This window comes from Neofelis nebulosa, chromosome 18 (assembly GCF_028018385.1).
Source record: "Neofelis nebulosa isolate mNeoNeb1 chromosome 18, mNeoNeb1.pri, whole genome shotgun sequence".
Taxonomy (NCBI): Eukaryota; Metazoa; Chordata; class Mammalia; order Carnivora; family Felidae; genus Neofelis; species Neofelis nebulosa.
Genome location: NC_080799.1, coordinates 8,884,549 through 8,900,593, shown reverse-complemented (window position 1 = coordinate 8,900,593; position 16,045 = coordinate 8,884,549). Strand labels below are relative to the sequence as shown.

General features: G+C 47.0%; 1 protein-coding gene across 1 annotated transcript in view; it reads right to left on the bottom strand.

Annotated features, from left to right (window-relative positions):
* PRKRIP1 (PRKR interacting protein 1) overlaps positions 1 to 4,356 on the bottom strand; it is a 32,377-nt gene extending 28,021 nt beyond the window's left edge. The window contains exons 1-3 of the mRNA XM_058710934.1: positions 4,066 to 4,356; positions 3,291 to 3,369; positions 2,199 to 2,299 (exon numbers count right to left, since the gene is read on the bottom strand). Of these exons, the coding sequence (XP_058566917.1) occupies positions 2,199 to 2,299; positions 3,291 to 3,369; positions 4,066 to 4,341 (456 nt within the window). The 5' untranslated portion in view covers positions 4,342 to 4,356. The remainder of the gene's footprint in view (positions 1 to 2,198; positions 2,300 to 3,290; positions 3,370 to 4,065) is intronic.
* Between the last annotated feature and the right edge of the window lie 11,689 nt (positions 4,357 to 16,045).

The window sequence follows — 16,045 nt, the reverse complement described above, 5'->3', positions numbered from 1 at the left end:
CACGAGTTCAAGCCCTGTGTCGGGCTCTGTGCTGACAGCTCAGAGCCTGGAGCCTGCTTCGGATTGTGTGTGTGTGTGTGTGTGTGTGTGTCTCTCTCTCTCTGCCCCTACCCCACTCGTGCTCTGTCTCTCTCTCTCTCTCTCAAAAATACATAAAAACATTAAAAAAAAAATTTTTTTTTAATAAAAAATAAAAAAAATTTAAAAAGGAGAAATCAAATGTGGGAAATCACAAAGAATTTGCCAAATAATATTTGGTTTTTATTAATAGCCAGGTTGGAAAATAGAAGAGCCCTAAAACATCAGGATTTTTTCTGATTTTTACTAATAGTCAAGAATAAAATATAAAGGAGCACCTAGAACCACTGCAATAAAAAAATCCCTTAAAATCTTGGGGGCGCCTGGGTGGCTCAGTTGGTTAAGTGTCCGCCTTCGGCTCAGGCCATGACCTCACAGTTCATGGGTTCGAGCCCTGCACCAAGCTCTGCACTGACGGTGTGGAGCCTGCTTGGGATTCATTCTCTCACTCTCTCTCTCTCTCTCTCTCTCTCTCTCTCTCTCTCCCTCCCTCCCCAACTTGCACTCTCTCTCTCAAAATAAATAAACTTAAAAAAAAAAATTTAAAAATTTAAAATCTTTGGGGCACCTGGCTGGCTCAGTCAGTAGAGCACGCGACTCTTGATCTCAGGGTCTTGAGTTTGAGCCCCACGTTGGGCATGGAGCCTACCTAAAAACAAGCCCCGCCAAAACTTAAAATCTACGAACAAATACAGTGAGATAAGTATCAAATCTCCATAAGTCATCATTGAGAGACACAGACATTTTTAAACAAAAAAAGATAAAAGTTTCTAGAGAGGATAACTAAACACTATAACATCCATTCTCATTCAATTTAAGTGACAGATTCAACTCAATTCTAGTAAAAAAAAAAAAAAATCCAACACAATTTTTGGTGTGGATAAAATAACTCCAAAACTCTCTCTGAAAAATAAATAAAATAAGCGAAATGTCCAAAGAGCATTTTTTAAGAGCAATAAAAAAGAGGTTTCTGGCCCTTCCAGTCAGGTAACAAAAACCTTAATAGTTCTTTAAAAAAATCTTTTTTAATGTTTATTTATTTTTGAGACAGAGACAGAGCATGAGTGGGGGAGGGACAGAGAGAGGGAGACACAGAATCCGAAGCAGGCTTCAGGCTCTGAGATGTCAGCACAGAGCCGGATGTGGGGCTCGAACTCACGAATTGTGAGATCACGACTTGAGCTGAGGTCAGACACTCAACCGACTGGGCCACCCAGGCACCCCTTATGATACGATTTCTGATTTTATTTTTGAGAAAGAGACAGACACAAAGCATGAGTGGGGGAGGGGCACAGAAAGAGGGAGACCCAGAATCTGAAGCAGGCTCCAGGCTCTGAGTTGTCAGCACAGAGCCTGACATGGGGCTGGAACCCACGAACCATGAGATCATGACCTGAGCCAAAGTCGGATCCTTAACCACCTGAGCCACCCAGGTGCCCCTTAATTTCTAATGCCATTCCCAATTCTTATTTGACACCTGTCATGAAGAAATGCCAGTCTCTACGCTAGACAACTCAAAGTAGACACACGCACACACACTATCCACACTAAATACATAGCTGAATGGAATTATAGGCATTCAGCCAAAAAGAGAACAACAGAATTAGAAATAATAACTCAAGTGATGCGGGACATCTTGCTTTCTATTCCATTTCACGGCAAATGGCCTGGAAGGGAGAGAGGTCTCTGCTGTCCTTTCTGCCCAACTGGAAGTCTCCCTTCTCTCATACATCTCCCAGTGGGAGCATCTTGATGTGCTGAATCTGACCTAGGACTAACCTGGATTTACTTGACGTCTGTTTCCCATGCTGACTTAAGAAGGCAACCTTCACACCAGGTGTATCTTCTCTTCTTTAAATGCCTCTTCCTGGGGAGCCTGGGTGGCTCAGTTAAGCACCCAACTCTTAATTTCAGCTTAGGTCATGATCTCATGGTTCCTGAGATCGAGTCCCACATCAGGCTCTGTGTTGCAAGAGACTGCTTGGGACTCTCTCTTTCTTAAAAAAAAAAAAAAAAAAAAAAAAAAAAAAGCCAAAAACAGCAGCAGCAGCTTTTTCCTAAAAGTCCCAAGTGTACATTGCCCAAACCCAAGGGCTCAGCCAGCCTTGTCACTCACTGACCTTCTCAGCCATGGCATCCATGTAGTCCTGTCGCTGGTACTCTCTCCGGCGCAGATGCCTGTACACATGGAACTCTCCACTGCCAGCCCCAGCGCTGGAACCTATAGCCAGGAGAGTCCAGAGTTCTTAATGAAATCCAGTTACTGACACGGGTGACCCTTGATCAAAAAGGACCAAAAAAACAAACTGGAAGTAATGGAAAGGACCATGCCCCACTGAACTCCAGAATCTAGCAGTGACTTGCATAGTGTCGGCATCATTAAAGAATTGTTGCACGAATGTTGAAGGGGAAGTCACTAAAAATTCCACCCTAACACAGTAGTAAGAGGAGAAACAGTCTGCAGTTAAGTGACCAGAAACCTAGAAGATCGCTTAAGACCTTTCCCTCCCCTGCCAGATGACTTCACACTTGACACGCTAAATTTCTACTGAGCTGAAAAGATGTCCATGTATATTAAAGGAAAAAGGTAGGCTACTAAATAGTATGTGTAGAATGGCCACATTTTTAAAAATCATTTTTTCTTACACGAGTGATTTTGACTAGGGGAGTTTAGAAGGCTGTAGCAGCATGCTACAAGGGGAATGATGGAATTATGGGGGTTCAAAATTTTTCAGACCTCTGTTACTTAGTCCTTTTTATAATCAGTATGTTAATTTACAACCACCCAAAATAATAAAGCTATTTCCAGTTAGATTTTAAAAAAATATGTTATTTAAACAATGCAGAAGGGATTCCTGGGTGGCTTGAGCACCTGACCCTGATTTCAGCTCAGTCTTGATCTCACAGTTCCTAGGTTTGAGCACTGAGCCTGCTTAGGAATTTCTCTCTCTCCCTCTGTGCCTCATACCGCTTGCGCTGTTTCTCAAAATAAATAAATAAACTTTTTTTTTTAAATGCAGAAGAAAATTCTCTAATGCCAAACTGTAAGCAACAATACCCCTTTGCTGTAAGTACAAAGTTACTGAAACGGTGAACTTTTTTTTTCCTATTTTAGATTTAATTAACAAATGCTAACTGCAGGATTTTTAGATCTATGCTTTAAAAACTATATTTACACACACACACACACACACACACACACACGACATTACCCATTACATCTCGAACAAATTCTGGGGGAGGCCGGGGTGCCCATTCACTCATTTTTTCTGGAATCGGAACTGCTTTGTCCTGCAACATTTAAACACAATAGCGTTTTTAAGCACAAACCTGCTGACAATCACATCTCTTAAAACCAAAGCATTTTAACTGGATTGGTGAAGAAAGGCTGCTTTGCTCCTTGGACCTAAAGCCGATTTTCTTCGCTGCCTTAGATTTATTTCATCCCATACATCTTGGGGTCTACCACAGCCCGTGGCCTTGCCAGGGCTACACTTAACTTTCCAAAACAAAACTCAGAAACGCAACTCACCATTTATGGCTGGAAACTTCTAACCCTAACTCTACTACGTGCGGAGTTAACCCTTTCTAGCCAAAGGTGTAAGAGACCTCACCCAATTATTTTTATGACTGAGGGAGTGATTTGCTCCGGGTGGCTCAGCCAAAGCCTTTCTAACAATCAGTGCTGTTTAGAAGTTATTAAACCCTTGTGCTAACCCATGAATGCTATCCTTCCAGTCAACGCTTCTGTTCGCAGAAAGTTAAACTCTAAGTGTCTAAAAGCACCCTCATCCGGGCTGGGCTCCAACACAAGGACAGAAGAAGCTCAAGGTCTGCGAGGTCGCCTACTCCTTCCTAAGGGCTGGCCCTGGGGTTCGGGTACTCAGTTCCTAAGTCTGGAGGTGGGAGAGGTGGGCCCGTGGGTCCCCAGCAGCACCGTAACGGAAGGGGACTCGGAGGAGGAGTCGAACCAGTGCTTCGTCTCACCGGGTTCTTCATGAGCCGCTCCAGCTTGAGCTTCTGCTCTTCTGCCGCATTCTTGGGGATGACGAGCGCTTGTGGCTCTTTCTTGGGCCTCGGCGGTCGCACCGAGGAAGCAGCCGAACTCGCCATGACAGCTTTCCAGTTCCCCACGGCGAGCGGCGGCGGTGGCGGCGCGTACTTATGACGACAGAGCCGCGCGCGAGCGGGGCAAGCGCAGTCTTCTCGCAGGGCGGGGCTGGGGCGGAGTCGCAAGCCGGAAGCATCCTGCTGAATATTCATGAGCTCGTGGCCGAGTAGGTTGTCTTGATCAAAGCTGTTTGCTTTCGTTTCCTGTGTTTGTACAAATCAAGGCAGCCGAGAGCCCAAGTTCCTATGGGAGAGGTGGCCTTGCACGCCCGAGGGTGCGACCCCAGTCGCCCTCTCCAGTCCGCGTACGCGTCGTGGCGCCGCCGGGAGCCCTGCTAATGGCTCTCAGCATCCCCTCCTGCCCCCGGGCCTCTGTCCTGGCCGTTGTTCCTCGGGGCTGGTCCACTCTCCCATTTATGACAATCTTATGAGAAAGAGAAAAGGGCCCTTCCCGTCTGGGAGCTGGCTTGGCACTTACAGCTAGACCTTGATGTCCTCCTGTTGGACGTAAACAATTTCCCAGAACACCGACCTCACACAAGGCATAAACAAGACTGCTCTGTAATCATGTTTGAAAGTAGATGAAAACAGGAATATTGTTGAAACCTCATTCTGGCTCTTATGAGTAACTACTGCTTCTTTAAAGCATTAGCCTCGGTTCACTTTATTTTATTTATTTCTTTTTCTCTATTTTTCCTTTTTCTTTCTTTTCTGTCCCCCCCCCCCCCCCCCCCCGGTTCACTTTAAATATTAAGACAGCCAGTCGTGGAATTGTGTTGCTTCCTGACAGCACCTAGAGTTAAATCCACTTACTTGAACCCTCCCCCAAATCACTTCACCCAAGCGCAAATGCTACAAGAAGTCCTCTTTCACACCCCCTTGTTGAAGTCAGTGTAGTCTCCTTTCCTAAAAGAGACAACAGACCAATTGTTTTTTCGACTGCAGGTGTATTTCTGCTGGTCCTCACACTTGCTAGTTTTCTCCTGTATTTGTCACCAGCTAAAGAATGGGCATTCTATTCACTGCTGTATTTCGACATCTGGGGCAAGGACTGGCTCACAGCGAAGGACACAATTAACCTTTGCTGATGACCATGGGATCCTGGGGGCCAGGCACCTCAGATACTAATGTTGCTGCTGTCTGCACAGCCTGCTCATCCAGGCAGCTCTCTCACTGAGTGTCCCAGTCCAACCAGGTGACCCCGGTGACAGGGTGTTTTGTTAATGCCTTAAAGCTATTCCTGCCCACCTCCCCCCCGATAGTGGGTGGTTTTCCAGTGCCCAAGGGTGATGAATTAGAAGTCCTTGATTGGCCTATGACTGTCACCGGAACCTAGGGAGAGCCTGACCTGGATGTTGTCATGGACACATGACCTACATCATATACTCCAGCCACCCAGGTACCTCACTTCTCCCCAAACGTACCACACACACAAAAAGACTTTACCTGGAGTGTCTTTCCCTCCCTGGAGAACTGCCCTACACCCTTCTTAACTTTGTTTAAATGCTAACTCCTCCACGAAGTCTCTTCTGATTGCCCCCCCTGTTCCCTCTTCCAGGCAGTCAGTTGCTCCCTTCTTGGTGCTCTCCCTGCTCTGGGTCCTGATGGCTGGCATATGGTAGTTAGCACACAGCGTGTCCTCACCATCTGCCTACCCACAAGTCTGGGAGGAGGGTTGAGCCAGAATGCCAGCATCTAATCCTGGCCTCGAGTTGAGTGGTGCTTCCAGAATGCTTGCAAAACAGGAATTAGGGAAGGAGGAAGGGGGGCGGGGAGTCAACAATTGCCTGAAAAAATAAAGAAAGAATGGATGTGTCAATGTGATAACCAAGGGACGGATGAATGAATGAAAAAGAATTTCAGTGAGTCTGAAAAAGAACGAAGGAACACTCAATAAATAAATGGATACTCCAGGAATGAATGAATGCATGAGATAGTGGATCAGCTGAGTTAAGAGCCAGGAGAGCAGCCGTCTCTGTCACCCCTCCACCTCCGGGTCTGGCACAAAGCTGGTGCTTGGCAGATAGCTGCTGGATGGAAGTTAAGTCAGTGAACGGAGTGAATGAGTGCACAAGGGTGGGGGGCATGTGGGTGTGATGGAGCTGGTAATTACAACCTCAGTGTCTAAGCCTAGTCTAAGTGTGTCGACACGCTCATCATCCTGATTTACAGATAGGGAACTGAAGCCCCGAGGGCTGAGTGATTGGCTCAGGATTACACACAAACTCAAACCCAGCACTCTGGCCCTAGGTCTGTGAGGGCCCGATTGATCACGTGACTCGCGGACGGCTGGACCAAGGCCCCCAGCAGGCCTTGGTGGGGTCCCTCCATGTGGCACCTTTCTAGGGCCGAGGCCAGATTTGAGGTCCTGCTCCCTGGGGGGAAAGGGTGTCTTCCGGCTCCCACCACTGGCTGCCCCACGAGAGTGGACTCTGACCCAGAGTGCCTCCTCTGCTGCCACCAGAGGGCAGCAGAGCTCTACCCAGGTGCACCTGCTGGCCTGTGCCCCTGAAGCCCAGGACCCCGGGGGGATGCTTTGGAGTCTGGCAGATCTGGTGCCAAAGTTTGGCTCCACCTATTCCGGAGCGTGGGCTGGGGAAGCAACTCTAGAAGGTTGTTCCCTCATGCACGAGTCAGGGCACAAACCCATCCTTGACACTTTCTCGTGAATAAAACCATGTGATGGATGTTCAGTGCCCCGGCATTCAGTGGCCACATATCCCCGTTTGGTGCCAGGATGGAGGGGTTTCTCAGGATGCAGGACTTTCATTGTTAAAACCAGGAGAATCCCGGGCACACTGGCAAGTTAGTCACCCTAGCCAGGTGGGCACTCCTACTTTTAATCCTTTGAGTTGTGGTTGGTGCTTAAAGAACTAAAACACCAAAAATATTTACGGCTATTCCATAATTTGAGTTTCTCACTGAATTAGTGAGTCAGTGGTCTTCCCACAATGGTCCTGCCAAACATGACAAGAGGAAAGTTCCAGCAAGGGGAATAAAAACTAAGGTGGAATACACCCACTTGGGAAAAGAGTTTGTCAGTTTCCTATCAAGATAAACATACATGTACCATATATCCCAGAAATCTCACTCCTAGGGCACCTGGGTGGCTCAGTCGGTTAAGTGTCCGACTTGGGCTCAGGTCATGATCTCACAGTTGTGGGTTCGAGCCCCACCTTTGGCTCTCTGCTGTCAGCATGGAGCCTGCTTCAGATCCTCTGTCCCCCCTCTCTCTGCCCCTCCCCTGTCTCAAAAATAAATAAACATTAAAAAAATCTAATCTTTTTTTTTTTTAAGGTGTGGGGGATGCCTGGGTGGTGCAGTTGGTTGAGTCTGACTTCAGCTCAAGTCATGACCTCATGGTTCGTGAGTTCAAGCCCCACATCGGGCTCTCTGTTGTCAGCATGGAGCCTGCTTCAGATCCTCTGTCTCCCTCTCTTTCACCCCTCCCCTGCTCGTCCATGCTCTCTCAAAAATAAATAAAAGCATTAAAAAAAAAAGAATCTCACTGCTAAACATTACCCTAGAGAAATGAAAATATGCATCCAGTGAGAGACCTGTATGTAAATACCTATGGTAGCTTGATTCATAATTGCCCCAAACTGGAAGCAACCCAAATGACCATCAAATTGTGATATATCCATACAGTGACGCACTTCTGAGGAATAAAGCGGAAGGAACTATTGATATTTGTAACCACATGGATGAATTTCAAAAGCATTATGCTTAGTGAATGAAGCCAGATTTGAAAGACTACAACCTGAATGATTCCATTACTTGACATTTTGGAAAAGCCGAAAACGATGGGGACAGAACACGGATCAGTAGATGGCCAGGGGCCAAGGGCAGGGGGAGGGGATTGACTGTCAAGGGGCCAAGGGAACTTTTGGGGGTGATAAACATGGTATGTCTGGATTGGGCTTGTGGTTATGTGAACACACACATTTGTCAAACTCATTGAAGTATATGCTTAATTTTTTTTTTAATTTTTTTTTCAACGTTTTTTATTTATTTTTGGGACAGAGAGAGACAGAGCATGACCGGGGGAGGGGCAGAGAGAGAGGGAGACACAGAATCGGAAACAGGCTCCAGGCTCCGAGCCGTCGGCCCAGAGCCCGACGCGGGGCTCGAACTCACGGACCGCGAGATCGTGACCTGGCTGAAGTCGGACACTTAACCGACTGCGCCACCCAGGCGCCCCTTAATTTTTTTTTTTAATGTTCACCTCTGAGAGAGAGACAGAGACAGAGCACGAGCGGGGGAGGGGCAGAGAGAGAGGGAGACACAGAATCTGAAGCGGGCTCCCGGCTCTGAGTTGTCAAGCACTGATCCCAACACGAGGCTCAAACTCACGAGCTGCAAGATCACGACCTGGGCCAAAGTTGGATGCTTAACCGACTGAGCCACCCAGGTGTCCCAGTATATGCTTAAAAAAGATGAATTTGGGGCACCTGGGTGGCTCAGTCGGTTGAGCATTCAACTCTTGATTTCCACTCAGGTCATGATCCCGGGGCTGGGGGATTGAACCCCATGTGGGGCTCTGGGCTGAGTGTGGAGGCTGCTTGAGATTCTCTTTCTCTCTCTCCCTCTGCCCCTCTCCCCCGCTCATGCTTGCTCTCTCTCTAAAATAAAATAAAATAAAATAAAATAAAATAAAATAAAATAATTTTTAAAAAGAGTGAATTTAAGGGGTGCCTGGATGGCTCAGTTAAGTGTCTGACTTTGGCTCAGGTCATTGTCTCACCATTGTTTGTAGATTTGAATTCTGCATTGGGCTCTGTGCTGACAGCTCCCAGCCTGGAGCCACTTCAGATTCTGTATTTCTCTCTCTCTCTCTCTCTCTCTGCCTCTCTCCTGCTTGTGGTCTCTCTCTCTCTCTCAAGAATAATTTTTTTTTTATATAAAAAAGGTGAATTTACGGGGCGTCTGGGTGGCTTGGTCAGTTAAGCATCTGACTCGTGATTTTGGCTCAGGTCATGACCTCGCGGTTTGTGAGTTTGAGCCCCGCATCAGGCTCTGCGTTAACAATGCGGCGCCTGCTTGGGATTCTCTCTTTCCCTGTGTCTGCCCCTCCCCTACTCATGCTCACTCTCTCTCTAATTAAATAAATCCACGTAAAAAAAATACAAATAAAAATGTAAAAAGGTGAATTTGATTGTATGATAATTATATTCCAGTACACTTGATATAATAAACAGAAGTCACCTGCCAGGTTACAGAGGTGCCAACCCCCTATTGTCTGGGTGGCTTTGGGGAGCACTGCCAGCTTTGAGCCCATTGTGCTCACCTGAGGCAGCTCAAAGCCTGTGTACGTGCCCTGCTCTGGCCTGTCCAGAGTGGGGCTAAGGGCTCGGGTGGCAGCAATAGGTTTTCCAAAGCCCAGAGGCCAATGTGGATGAAGCCCCCATGTTTCCGCCTCTGGGCCCCACACACCCACAGGCCAGGGTCCTGGTGGCTCCGGCTGAGGCAAGTCAGCACCCAAAGCCCAGGGATCTCTCTGACCCAGGCCACACTGAGCAATGGTAGGAGGGGCTTAGAGCAGCAGGTGCACAATCCCCATCCTCCAGAGCTCCCCGTCTGACTTACTAAAGTACCTTCCTATTCCTGAACTTGGACTCCTAAGGTTAGGGGACTTCAGTCTGTTGGTTGAAGGACCCAATGGGAGAGATGAATTCCCTCTCTGGGTTGGGCCATCATCTCTCCCCTTCCGACACTATCTGCCCCACCTGTGTCCCACACACCTTCCCTGGGTGGCCGTCCACGAATACATGTGGACCGCCCACAAATCTGCTAAGTTCCACATGCAGGGTCACATTCAAAACACCCCCAGCCCAACGATAATCAGAGTCGCTAATCTTGGCAGGTACCTTCCCATACGCCAGGCTCTTTGTGATGGGGTCCTATGCAGTATTTCACGCAGAGCTTCACAAAAACCTTCTGAGATAGACACTATTTTAAACTTTTATCTTGTGAGATAGAACACACATGCAGAAAAATGTACGCAGACAAAACACAGCTTGATGAACGAACACAAAGCAAACACCCATACGGCACCATTCCCGTCAAGGGCTAGAACACAGCCCACGGGCCACTCTCAATCGTCTAAATCACGACTCTGTTCCCCCTAGAGGTAACCACTCTTCTGGCTTGAATGGTAATGGCTTCCTCAATTTTCTTTATATCTTTATAGTTTCACCATCTAACCATATGCCTCTAAAACTCATGTGGTTGGTCAGATGTTTGAAACTCGACATGCTCGGAATCAATCAGAACGCATTTTAAATATCTTCCTTCCACTCTGTGTTCACCTGTTTACTTGTTTACTGCCATCAGTTGTCAAAAAGGAACTCCCCGTTATTCTTTTTATGTTTGTTTATTGATTCTGAGAAAGACGGAGTGCTTGAGAGTGGGGGAGGGGCAGAGAGAGAATCCCAGGCAGGCTCTGCGCTGGCGATGTGGGGCTCGATTTCGGGAACCATGAGAACATGACCGGAGCCAAAATCAAGAGTCAAACGTTCAACCAACTGAGCCACTCAGGTGCCCCAGCTCTTTATTCTAATGTGGTCAAATTTATCACCATTTCCTTTGGTTAGGGCTTTTTGTGTCCCATTTTATTTTTTTTCTTTTTTTTTAAATTTAAATTTTACTTAACCTACAGGTGTCAGGAGTTGAGTTCAGTGATTCCTCACCTACCTACAGCACCCAGTGCTCATCACAACAAGTGCCCTCCTTAGTACCCATCACCCAGGTAGCCCATCCCCCACCCACCTCCCTCCATCAACGCATAGTCTGTTCTCTGTCATTAAGAGTCTCTTGTGGTTTGTTTCCCTCTCTTCTATTGCCCCCCCCAATCCCGTATGTTCATCTGTTTTGTTTCTTAAATTCCACGTATGAGTGAAATCCCATGGTATTTTTCTTTCTCTGATTGGCATATTTTGCTTAGCATAATACATTCTAGCTCCATCCACATCATTGCAAATGGCAAGGTTTCATTCTTTTTGATGGTCAAGTAATATTCATATATATATAATATATATATATATATATATATATATATATATATATATATATATATAATCTTCTTTTTCCATTCAACCGTCAATGGACATTTGGGCTCTCTCCATAGTCTGGCTGTTGTTGCTATGAAAATCAGGGTGCATTGGGGCGCCTGGGTGGCGCAGTCGGTTAAGCGTCCAACTTCAGCCAGGTCACAATCTCGCGGTCCGTGAGTTCGAGCCCCGCGTCAGGCTCTGGGCTGATGGCTCGGAGCCTGGACCCTGTTTTCGATTCTGTGTCTCCCTCTCTCTCTGCCCCTCCCCCGTTCATGCTCTGTCTCTCTCTGTCCCAAAAATAAATAAAAAACGTTGAAAAAAAAATTTCAAAAAAAAAAAAAAATCAGGGTGCATGTACCCCTTCAAGCCTGCATTTTCATATCCTTTGGATAAATACCTAATAGTGCGATTGCTGGATTGGAGGGTAGTTCTATTTTTAGTTTCTTAAGGAACCTCCATACTGTTCTCCAGAGTGGCTGCACCAGTTTGCACTCCCACCAACCATGCAAGAGGGCCCCCCTTTCTCCACATCCTCGCCAACACCTGTTGTTTCTTGTGTTGTTCGTTTTAGCCATTCTGGCCGGCGTGAGGTGGTATCTCATCGTGGTTTTGATTTGTCTTTCCCTGACGATGAGCGATGTTGAGCATCTTTCCATGTGTCTGTTTAGCCATCAGGATGCCTTCTGTGTCCTATGTGAAAGGTTTTTTTTTTTTTTTTATGTTTATTTATTTCAGGAGAGAGAGAGAGAAAGAGGCAGGGGGAGGGGCAGAGAGAGAGGAGAGAGAAAACTCTAAGAAGGCTCCGAGCTGTCAGTGTAGACCCCCACGTGGGGCTGAATCCTGAGAACCATGAGACCACGGCCTGAGCCAAAATCAAGAGTTGGATGCTTAACTGACTGGGCCGCCCAGGCACCCCTTTCGGTGTTCTACTTTAAGAAATTCTTTTCTTACCCACTCTGTTAGCTTGCCTTTGCCATTTGGATCTGCGATTTACCTAAAACTGTTTCCAGGGCTTGAGGTAAAGTCAAGAACTAATTTCGCTTTCTGGTTATCTTATTATCTGGTTTCCCCAGCATCGCTTACCAGAAAAAACTGCCTTTCCTCACTGTTCTTGTCCCTCCCTTCAGATCTTCCCGACCCGACTTTTATTATGGGCCATGCCCCTGGAGCCTGGCACTTGTCTTGCTTCATGCCCTGGGACCCACTGGTACTCACGCGGATCCAGAGCTGGTCGCGGGAGGGAGTTAACGTTACATGTGGGGTGCTTGACCGATGGGGACAGGAACTGATGGATAAATGCTTCTGTCTTCCGCTCCTGGAGTGGAAAATTCTGAGATGTGCTCTATGGGGCTTCGCAGAGGGTCCGAGTTGGCTTCAGCCCCAGAACGCCCACAGCGGGGAGCAGCTCAATCAATCTCTCTTGGATTGGCGCTTTCTCTTCCTTGTTTCCATCTTCCTCGTCCCCTACTTTCTGTCACCCTGGGATCGCTTCCCAAAATAAATGACTCATCCTTCTGGATGGAACCCAGGCTAAGACAGTTGGTAGTAGAAGTGACTCAAGAAAGCGGCCCCTCATGATTGTAGGATTGGGTTGTGCACTGGGCGGGCTGTGGGAGGGGTCCGTGGGGGTGGTGACAACCCCCAGCGGGCAACAGCAGCGTGATCGCTCCTGCTGTCTCCTGTGATAGATGGAGCCAAGACCCAGGTGGAAGGTGTGTTCGCTCATGCGCCTTGATGGCACTTGAAAGGCTTAGGAGCAAAGGAAAGTGTGAGAAGTATGCTGTGGGCTGTTTCCCGTCAACTGCTTCAGAAGGGCTGAAAGAAGAAAACGCAGGCTCGGGTTGGCCAACCACGAACTCAAGGCAGGCTGCGAAAGTCAGAAGGCATCCAAAGTGACAACGAACCCCAGGTAGACAAGATGGCTCGTCTGGTGCTGGTCATTCAGCTTCTGTCTGAAGCCCCTCTGGTGTCTGTGCATTTGGCTCAGAAACAGGTGTCTACGCAGGAGCAGGGCACAGCTGCACAGAGAATGGAAGTTCAGGTGCAGTCAGAGCACCGTGAGATGGGGGTAGTCTCTCGCCTCCCCTTCCTGGGGCTCTTGGTAGCAGCTGAATTTGCATGAGCTTTATTTGGAAGCCTTCTATCCTCTGCTGATTCATATGCAGCTCAGGTCAACTCGCACTCTCTGTGTTTGGACCTTTGTCTCGTGAAGCTGCCGCAGAGTGGGAGGGGGCCACGTGAGGCACCTGACGATTCTCCCTGCGGAATTTCCTTGTGGGGACACCTCCGCCTCCCCAGCTGGCCCAGCGTGATCAGCAGGGCGGGCACCCTGTCCTTAACAGCTCCCATCCAGCTGCCCAAGGAAGAGAGGCGACCAGTCGCACAGGCTGCGTCTGTCGTCACCTCTGTCACCTCCAATGGTTGACATTCCGCTCTCACCACCTTGATCCCGTCTCACAGCTCCAAGCTCTGGAAGTACAGCAACTTTGGTTTCAATCCAGGATCTGCCATTTACGGGTTGTCTGACCCTGAGTGAGTCACCCATCTTTCGGAGTCTCGATTCCTTATCTCTGAAATGGGGATAATGACGCTATCTCATGGGATGGCTGTAAGGGCCAATTAAGATCAAATGTGTGAATAGGGCACAAGCTGGCATTCATCTAATGGTGGCTGGACTGTAGTTGCCACCCTCGCCAAGGTCAAGCCTGCCACCTGGGCTTTGCATCTTTTTTTCCCAGGACCCTCCAGCCCTGGCTCCACGGGGGAGTTCTTTTTCTGTCGTTCTATCCCTCCTTCCACATACTCCAGACTCGACGTCCCCGTGCAGGGGCTCTCCTTCTCCTCACCATCCAACTTGTGCTTTTTGAAAAGTTTAATTATGGTTACAAAAAATAGTCCTAAGAAGAGCAAATACAAAGTGATTCCCACGTACTCATCACCTAGCTTCAACACCTGTCAACACTTTTGTTTCTGTCCCTGCCCCCACCCCACCCCCACTGGAATATTAGCGAATTCCAGACATCATATTGTCTTATCTGTAAATATTTCTGCATGTGTCCCTAACAAATAAGAACCTTAAAAAAAATCCGTAATACCACTATCACACCTAACAAAATTAACAAGAATTCTTTTATACTTAATACCCAATGTTTTCATATTGCCAATTGTCTCAAAAATGCTGGTTTTTTTTTTACAGTTGGATGATTTCATTTAGTTCCTACATCTTATCTATGTCAGTTCCCCTCCCTTTTTTCTTAAAACATTGTTTTTTTTTAATCTTTATTTATTTTTGAGAGAGAGACAGCATGTGAGCGGGGGAGGAGCAGAGAGAGAGGGAGACACAGAATGCAAAGCAAGCTCCAGGCTCTGAGCTGTCAGCATGGAGACCGACACGGGGCTCGAACTCACGAATTGTGAGATCATGACCTGAGCCAAAGTTGGACGCTCAACCGACCGAGCCACCCAGGCGCCCCATCCCCTCCCATTTTTCTTTTTCATGACAATTATTTGTTGAAGAAACAGAGTATATATTCCTGTAGATTTTCTCAGTTCTAGATTTGGCTAAATGTGTTCTTTTCTTTTTCTTTTTTAAGTTTATTTTTATTTATTTTGAGAGATAGAGAGCAAGCAGGGGAGGGGCAGAGGGAGAGGGAGACAGAATCCCAAGCAGGCTCCATGCTGTCAGCACAGAGCCTGACTCAGGGCTCAAACTCATGAACTGTGAGATCATGACCTGAGCCAAAGTCAAGATTAGGATGCTTAACCAACTGAGCCACCCAGGTGGCCCCCCTCCTTTTTTCCCCCAAGTGTTCTTTGACATGTTCATCTATCCCCGTATTACAATAATGTTTTAAATAAACTCATATTTAGATCTAGAGACGTGATTGGATTCAAGTTCAACTTTTTTGCTTATTTGTTTGATTCATAAGAAGTTCTATGTTCTTTCCATCATCTCACCTCAGGACTCGCTTTTAGTCATGATAGGATTGATTGGGGGTTAGAAGTTGGCAGGCTAATCCATCCATTATAAAGCTCCAAAAACCTGACCTAATGGTTTTTGCAGCCCATGGTGGTTGTTCCTGCATCCATTATTTCCCTCAGTGCTATAAGATGTTGAATTTTATCATTCCTTATGCATTTATTAGCTGGTATTTTTCTCTAAAGAGCTTTCCTCATTGCCCATCTGGTTATCTTGTAGAGATAATGCTATTGAAGCTATAACCCACATCTCTTTGGCTGACCTTTGAGTTTACCACGTGCCCTGAGAGCCACACACCTCAACTGTCCGTGTCTCTCTGCTCCTGTGGATGTGGCCTGACAGTTGCCAAGAATCTCACGTATGTTGTAGTCTTAGATCCTGAAGGATATGGGGGCAATGGCAATTCTATGAACTGTGGAGTTGGCTGACTTTTCTTTACCGCCTGAGAAAATTTGAAGGAAGAAAATAACAAGCTCAGGACAGCCAGTGGAACCCAGCACGGAGACAGTGCCTTGATGCAACCCTGAAAGGGACTTCTCATCTTCAGTAGCTGGAGGCGAGTCAGTGCTGAAAACCAGAGCCAGCAGGAGAAGATGGAGAAAAAGCACCAGAGTAGTAAGAGTTTTTTCTAAAATTTCTGAGAGTTTTCTAAAATTGATGAAAGGTATGAATCCACATATTTAAGAAGCTCAGTAAACCCTAATGGGCTCAATACAGAGCAAACCACACCTTGGCATATCAAAGTCAAACTTCAGTAGACTTAAGAGAGAAAGAGAAAATTCTTAAACAGCCAGAGGAAGAGGACATTTTAAATTCAGGGAAACAA